The 8,817-nt window shown below is 30.9% G+C and overlaps 1 protein-coding gene across 1 annotated transcript in view; it reads left to right on the top strand.

The window, feature by feature from the left end:
* TTC6 (tetratricopeptide repeat domain 6) overlaps nt 1-7,220 on the top strand; it is a 334,483-nt gene extending 327,263 nt beyond the window's left edge. Inside the window, exons 30-32 of the mRNA XM_074290707.1 lie at nt 164-334; nt 4,217-4,442; nt 7,003-7,220. Of these exons, the coding sequence (XP_074146808.1) occupies nt 164-334; nt 4,217-4,442; nt 7,003-7,136 (531 nt within the window). The 3' untranslated portion in view covers nt 7,137-7,220. The remainder of the gene's footprint in view (nt 1-163; nt 335-4,216; nt 4,443-7,002) is intronic.
* Nucleotides 7,221-8,817: the final 1,597 nt, after the last annotated feature.

The raw sequence follows: 8,817 nt of genomic DNA on the forward strand, positions 1-8,817 counted from the left end.
TAGATTGAACTGAAACACTTGTTTTAAAAATTTTACTGCCTTGTCTTTTTTATTTTTTTTATTTTTTTAATCTCTTCCAGGACTTGTTTTTACAAGAAAGGAAAGAGGGACCGGAGGAAAATGTTATCTTTAAATGCGAAATATTCCTGTTATTGTCTTTCAGATCACTATTTCTGCAGAATTTTTAACAAATCGTGGTGTGATTCATGAATTTATGGGTGAACGGAATATTGCTATGAAGGACTATCAGGCTGCACTTTCTATAAGCCCTGAATATTCTCTGGCTTATTTTAATGCAGGAAATATCTATTTGCACCATAGGCAATTTTCCCAGGTAAGATAATCATTAATCTACCAAACCCTTTCCTGCCCCCAAGAAAACACTCCAACAACTATTTCCTTATCAAAGGTATATTCATTCCTTAACCATATATATCACTTTCACAATCTGGCTACAACTTAATTTTTTTTCAACTTTTTTTCCCTGAAATAAAGCCAGGAAATTATTATAAGCAGACAAAGATGAGAACCTAATTGATCAGAATGGATTTTCTATTTTGTCCAAATACTGACTTCTGTATTTGTTAATGACAACATTTCTGTATTAATCATTCTGTTAACCCAGTCCTCTCTAGACTATATTATCTATATTATCTTAAATATTTAAATGTAAGACAGTTGATTGATTTACTCAACCCACCTCATTTAAAATATGTGATAAAATGTTCAGTCTCATAAATATTAGCATATGCAATACACATGTGCAAAATCTTTGTAAGTTGATGAATGAAATGAAATGATGCCAGAGAGGAACTCTGAGGGATTATCATGTTCTCTGGGTGCAGTGTGAAAGCATCAAATTAGCTGGAAACAGGGAGTTCAAACAAGTGGCAAACCAGAAGAAAGCATCCTGTAAACCCATAAGAAAGAATTTCCCGGGGTTGGGGTAGAGGTTGGGAAATACTTTGTCTTTAGTCTTGTCTTCTTCATCCCATCTTCTTCTGGTCAGAGGAAGAGATGTAACCTTGGTCTAGGACCTGAAATTAATTGGGATGAAGCTCCTCAGAGAGCTTCATAAAAAGAGAGAAGGAAATGTTGTTGACATAATCTTCCAATTGCAAAAAAATAATTTGCAAGGAAAAAGGGCAAGAAGGAACTAGGTAGGAACAAAAAAGAAACATGAATTAGGTTTCCTGGATATTATCCTGTGATAGATATGTCCTGTTAATTATATGCATTATATATCTATCTTCACTGCATCTTGTTAATACTGACCTCTATCCTAAAGCTAGACATATTCCTTCTAAGAGAAAGCAAATAGCTCCAGAGCTGATTGTTCAGTCTAAAATCATTCCATCTTTCCTAAAAAAGCATTCCTGAGGCGTTTAAACAATGTCATACACACAGAAAAACATGGAGTCTACTCTAAATTTATTTGGGTACTACCATCATTGTTTTTTATATTGACACAGCCCAACACTAACAAAGAAACACTTTTCCAATTGTTTAAATTTCAGTTTTATTCTGGATCTTAGCAATATGGATGTTTTTTATCTGGAGTTTATTTAGATATTGTAATGCCAGAGAAACTGAGCAAAATAGAACAAAGAGTATTTAATAGTTTATTAAATGGAGAGGTATACTGGGACCAATGTGATCCATGGTTTGGTCCCAGGGCTGAATGAGACTATTGTCTCCAAGAATCCAGCAAACAATGTGAGTTCTCAATGACATATATACACATGGCTCAGACTCAAGTGGTAGGCTGAAGCAGGGGCGGAGTCAGGGTGCTGAGAGCAGGAACGGGACTCTCATAGGATGGGGTGAGCCACAGGAGATGAGATGACATAATCAGGGGGAAGATAGATGGATAGAGGCATCTTGATAAGAGGATATCTGACATTCCCATAGCTTGGGATGGGAAAAGGAATTCTGATGTTCTAAAATATAAGATCTTTTTTCCTTATCAAGTATTCTGATAATTCAGACCCATTTTCTTTTTTTAAAAAAATTACATGTAAAATTAATTTTTAAACATTTTTTTAAATGTTGAAGTTCAAATTCTCTCCCTTTCTCTTCTCCCACCTCATCAAGAAGGCAAACAATTTTATATAGATTATACATGTATATAAAATAAACAAGAAAGATGTTAAGAAGATGAACAAAATTTTAGAAAAGTTAGATAAGGTTGACCGGATAGATAGATAGATGGAGAATATTGACGAAAAATAAAGAAGCATATTATTTTTCAGCACTTTTACAAAAATTGAACATGTGTTAAAATATAAAAACTGCAAAAAAACAGAAAAACAGAAATAGTAAATGCATCTTTTTCTGACCATAACATATTAAAAAATAAAGGGGCATGCAAAAAAAATTGGAAACTGAAGAATGGGTTGGTAAAAGTACAAATCATAGAAATAAGTTAATCATTTCATTAAAGATGGAGACAACAATGAGACAACATACCAAAATTTCTGGGATGCTGACCTAGAAGCATTGAGAGAGAAATGTATATCTCTAAATACATACATCAATAAAAGAGAAAAAGAACATATCAATGAATTGGACATGTAATTTAAAAAATACTAGAAAGTCAACAAATAACACCATAATAATTAACAACAATTAAATACTATAATAGAAATGAATGAAGAAAAAATTATTAGGAGCAATTTTACTCAACTACATACCAATAAAACTGACAATATACATGAAATCAATGAATATTTATAAAAATATAAATTATCCAGATTAATGGAACAGAAAATATTATACTGAAATAACTCTATCTGTGAAAAATAAATTAAAAAAAATAAATGAACTCCCAGAGGGGGATAGGGATAACAGGATTACCTGGAGTTACAAATCAACTCTTATCAAACATTTAAAGAATAATTAATAAATACTAGCAAAGAGATTACAGCAATATATAATAAAGATCATATGCTATTAACAGATTGGATTCATGCCAAGACTACAGATTTGATTTAATATAAGAAAAACTATAAGGGTATTAATCATAGCAAAAACAAAAAGCACATTTCAATAGATGCATAAAACAGTATTTGACAAAACACAACAAATATTCCAATTTTAAAAATAGCAAGCAGAAAATAAAGTTTACCTTAAAATGATAATACTATTTAACTAAAATCAAGTGCTAGCATTATCTATAATGGATTCAAGTCATAGGGCTTATCAATAAAATTAGGAGTCCTTTATCACCATTAATGTTCAGTATCATGTTAGAAATTCTGGCTAGAGAAATAAAACAAAACAAAACAAAACAAAATAAAACAAAAAAAGAAAGAAAGAAATTGAAGGAGTAAGCATAGGCAATAAAGTTATGTATTTGTTAACAAGAGTTTTTCTTTTTTCTTTTTCCAAAGCAGGGAGGAGATGGGATAAAGAAAAAAAGATTGTTTTGTTAACTGAAGAAAAAGTTCAATTTATTAAGAAGCATTAGATTCCTCCAGATAAGTGACCCAGTGGAATAAACTGTGGGTCTGAAGTTAGAATGATTTGAGTTCAAATCCAGCCTGAGACATTATTATTAGCCGTATGTCTCTGGGCAAAACATTTCAATCACCCTCATCATTCTCAATTATAAAATGGGGATCAGAATACCACTTATATTCAAAGATTAATATCTCATTTGATAACATTTGCAAAGCATTTAATAAAAAATGTTTGTTCTCTTTATAAATTTGCAATTCTAGTAAATTCAATGCAATGCAATAACAGGTTTCACACAGTAAGCTGTGAATGCAACCATTTAACACCTGAAATGGACAAAAATTTTAACAGTTAATTGTTTCTATTTCCTGTTCCCTTTTCATGCTATTAAAAAAAAAAAAAAAAAAAAGGAACTCAATTGATCAAGGGTCCCCTAATTGTCTACCTATTATATTTATATGGAAAAACTTTCCTCCAAGATTCATTGCAATTCTATTTGCAATTCTGAATGTTCTAGAGATGTGAAATTCCTCAGCATTTTTATTCTTTTTTTTTTCCACATGCATTTGTCATTGCAAAGCACAGCTAAGTCATATCTAGTCATGTGACTTAGAAACTGATTTGGAATTTTTTTTCTCTTACTTAGAAATTGTATTCTTATGCAAAAGAGTTTCCCCTCTTACTTTCTAGAGATTTTCCCTCCTTTAGAGGAAATGCTAAAGTGCTACATAGACTTTATTATTTATATATTTTGTAGGCCAGTGATTTCTACTCCAAGGCATTGCAATTTGACCCACTAAATGATTCTGCAGTCTTGAACCGAGCTATCACAAACATAATACTACAGAAATTTGAAGAAGCAAAACAAGATTTTATAAGGGCAATATATCTCTGTCCTTTTTGGGCTGCAGTGTATTATAATAAAGCACACTTATACTACTGTTTACAACAATATGAGACAGCTGAAGAGGATCTTAGTAAAGGTATATGTAGATTTTTTTTTTTATTTCCTAGTAAAAATGAGATGATTGATATGATTAAAATTATATTAAAAACAAGAAGAATCAATTAATTACCTAAAGAAATAAAAATAAAATAAAGTATAAATTGTATTAGTTCCATAATTACATCAATATGATGAGGTTCTAGTGGCAGTCAGAGAGTTGTGGAAATCTCCTTTTGGTCAGTGCAGGTCCTTCGTGAAAGAATTCAAGAACCCAAAGAGTTTTTAACTGGCAAAAATGGAAGTTTATTGTTGGATGAGAAGTCAGCTTTGCTAGAAAAACTGTCTTCTTCAATGACAAAGTCCTATTAGGGAAATTAAGGTACTGAGAAGAGAATGTGTTCTCAGTGGACAGGAGAGCTGGCAGGCATCTATGCCCTACTCTAGATTTCTGAAAAGATCAGGAGTTTAGAAATATCTTTTAATAGGAAAATCTAAGGCTCAGATTTCAGGTTGAAAAGAAAGCCAAAGTCCCCAGGCCTATATCTCCAATCCTTTTTGAAGACTTCTAGAATTCAGAATTTCCTGAAAAGGGTCTGCATCAATGGGGTGATTTGCCTTAGAAAAGACCCAACCAGGAGGATATGCTCTCATAGACTCTCTGGAGTCTGGAGTGGTCGGGAATCAAAGGGGACATAATTTCAAACTGTTAATTTTACAGATCAAAAGGGAGCACAGTTTCACACTCCCATCACCCCCCCCAAGCAGTTACCACCCAAATTCATTTGGGGAAAAGGGAGCAAAGATCTCAGACTTCTATAACTACTTCAAGCTGACAAAGGGTCTTAGAGATGCTTGGGGGGGAGGGGGCTTCAAGCCAGGAAGGGAAGTGTGAGACCTGAAGACAGCAGCAGCTGAGGTGTTGAGGTAAACTCTGGGTTCTCAAAGTATATGTCAACAAAGCCCAAACTCTGGTTTGTCCTGCCACATAATAAAATTTTTAATACAGCCCTAAATATGTTTCCCAAAGACTAGCATCACTAAATGTGCAAACATTCATCTCTAATATAAAATTTTATGGTAATGACAATCCAGTGAAAAGAAAAAAGTGCCCTTAGACTTTTTGTGTTCTTTTTTTCTTTCTGCATTAGTTATGTCAAAGTGGCAGAAAGAAGGACAAATTGTGAGAAGAATCTCTTTCTTAAAACTAAATGAATATTATATTCTTGTCCATTAATCAAAGACCAGACATAGCATTAGAAGAATAACTTATAAATTTTGAGATTACCCTATTGAGTGAAACCAGAAAATAAACAAAATAGTAGCTAAATAAAAAGAGGTATCAGAGATTCTTTCTAACAAGCAAGTAATGGAATTGATGTAACCACATTACAAAACATCAAGAAACCTTATTTCATATAATCCATAGTATTATATTGTTCATTATAAACAGTTTGTAAGAAATTGCCATGTAAGTGATAGTTATGCACCAACATAATGGTAGCTTATGCATCAGCATTTATATTGCAGAGAATGAGGAGGTAGAGAAATGACATGAAGAATTTCTTTTTTTCCCTAAGAATTTATTGATGTCATTACCTCTGGACTATTTAATGCTTTCTGTTGACATTATGACTGTCACTTATTTCCACATACAGCTTTTCTAGACCTTAGAAAGAAACACATTTTAAGTAATAATAATAATTATCTATAAGAAAACCTAACTCAGCAAACTCAAAGAATGAGTCTACTTAGGTTGATACTTTTTATGGATTTAGAAAAAAGGAAATTTTGAAGAAGGTTATGATGAAGAGACTTGTGGAATTAAAAAAAAAAAAAAAAAAAGTCTGGTGTTTCCCCGAGGTAGCTTTTTATACTAACTTAGCAATCACAGAAAACATACATGGGGAGGGACCTTCACAGTAGTTTTTATTATTTATTTTGAACTATTACAAATTTCTAAAATATTAGACATACTATTATTCAAATTAAGTTGATCAAAATTCAAAAGCAAATATAAATGATTTTTAGGTCACTAGTAGATTTCATAGGATGGGTCAATTTTAAACTTAGTAATAGGCCATTTCCCTAAAAAATAATATCTTTTTGAAAGCAAAATTATGTGTAGGTATTCACTGAAAAATAACACAAGTATACAGAATGCTTAGTTTTATATAAGTTTAATTTGTTTTTTTGAAAATATATCTTTCATTTACATAAATATAAGACTTGAAGTCAGAGATAAGAGTGTTTTATCCTTTAAACTTTTTTTAACATTTTTTAAACCTCTCCATATTTTTGATCCCTCAAAAAACATCTTCTTAAAGTTTATACATTTGCTCAAGAATCAAATATCTGCATTTTAAGTAAAATGTTAGGTTTTAAAAGATTGTAAATTCTAATTTTGCCAATTAAATGTTAGAATAAAATGCAGATATATACCATAACAAAATAAATTCAACATCCATAGAAAATTTGTTGAAATGTTATTTCATTATTAGTGATATTTAAGTTTTAAAGTAATTTATAAATTCCAAAAAATGATAATTTTAAGTTAATGGAATAAAATAAAAATTGAAATATATTATTGTCTTTTGCAGCTTTATCATTACAACCTAATGATCATCTGGCATATAAACTTAGAGCAGACGTTCATGGAAAAATGGGTATGATGGAAGAAGCTTTGAAGGACTATAACCAATCACTCGACCTTCAAGAATTTGCTAAAGTTTAGATTAGGCAATTTGATTTGACAATGCAAATTACCACAGAGAAACAACAGCCTTTCTTCTCTAATCTAAAATCTGTTTTTGAAAAGTATGAATTTGTGTCACTATTGAGTGATTTTTAAACTTTCATATAATTAGAAAAAATTTGCAGCTTAATATTTATTCCATCCTGTGATTTTTAAATGACTAGATTATCAGTTACAAGCCCAAATAACTGAATTTCTTGATGGCATTTAATTACTGCTCTGTCTTAAGAACACTAAATGATGAAAAATTAGGAATTTCTTTTTAAAGCAGAAATTTAACCTATTACACTTAATCTGTCATATGTCTGTAAGGAAAAAAAAGTGTCATATCTTAAAAGAGCCAAATAGTAATATTTTCACTAGAGTTCATTTTCTCTTTAAATAAAAATAAACTTCTTGACAAAAAAAAAAAAAAAAAAAAGAACTGTGAGTTTGGGGGAATTAACTTTTTTTTTTCTTATTGTGCATAATAATATACATTATATACATCTTTTCAATGGCATATATATTCTCCAAATGTACTGTTGTAAACAAAATTTTCCTTGAACATACTAATTTATGGAAACATTCTTCTGATGAACATATGTTTCTTAAGGGTTCACATACCTTATTTCTTTCAAACATCCTAGTGCCATATGAATGTAGTCAACATCAATACTCTTATCTTCCTGCTTTAAATATTCATCCATACACCCATATTTGTGTGTGTGTGTGCACATATATATGTATATATATATATATACATATATATATATATTTGTATCAAAATAAACACTTCCTAAGAGTTATCTGTTTCTTTCATTTAGAATCTCTTTTCTGAAATGAATGCCTAAGAGGTTCCCCAAAGTCTTCTAGGAACTTCTTTTCACCTAATTGGTGATGACAAATTTGCTACTATTGCAGTGAGTTTACTTCAACCTTCACTGAATGAGTGGATGAGACAAATGTTAAAATTCCTTTTCTATTTCCTATTTTCTTTTCGATGGGCTTATATTCTCCCTACCTTAAGTGCCTGATCAATATTCTTAAAGTAAATAATGTTCATCCACTTCCCATACTAGTTAGTCAATCACACATGCAAACATGAGAAAATAAATTTTTATTTTTCTTCTTTGTGGAGATACTTGTTTAAGTTTCTTTTCTTAGTATTCTTATCAAACCAATAATATATCTATTCAAAACTTTCTTGCAAGTATATCAAAATTTCTTGCAAGTAGGAATGAATCAATTCCATTACATAACTACTAATTTCCAAGAGTATGGTTTTATAGTTGAGCTGGCAAGGCATTACAATAAAGATAAGCAATTGTTATTTAAAAATTGTACAACTTTTGCTTTAACTGCTGAAAGATAATGATTATGATTCAATCTATGTTATAAAAGAAGAGTATTAAAGGCATAAGAAAATATCAAATCATGGCTTCCTTAGGAAATAGATATCTAATGTCACAGGTGTAGCCAGCTGATCATATCCATTCCCTGTGACCTTCAACATTCACTTTAATAACTCTCTAAAGTGGTTTCAGATTTTTCATCTATTTGTTTACAAGCTAGCTAAGTTTGTCTGGGTTTTTTAGGTTCTTGGCAGAAGGGAAGTGAGACCTTGATTCTGAATCTCTTGTAATATCAAATATTCAGCTTCTCATTGATACACACACAC

This window comes from Sminthopsis crassicaudata, chromosome 2 (assembly GCF_048593235.1).
Source record: "Sminthopsis crassicaudata isolate SCR6 chromosome 2, ASM4859323v1, whole genome shotgun sequence".
Classification (NCBI taxonomy): domain Eukaryota; kingdom Metazoa; phylum Chordata; class Mammalia; order Dasyuromorphia; family Dasyuridae; genus Sminthopsis; species Sminthopsis crassicaudata.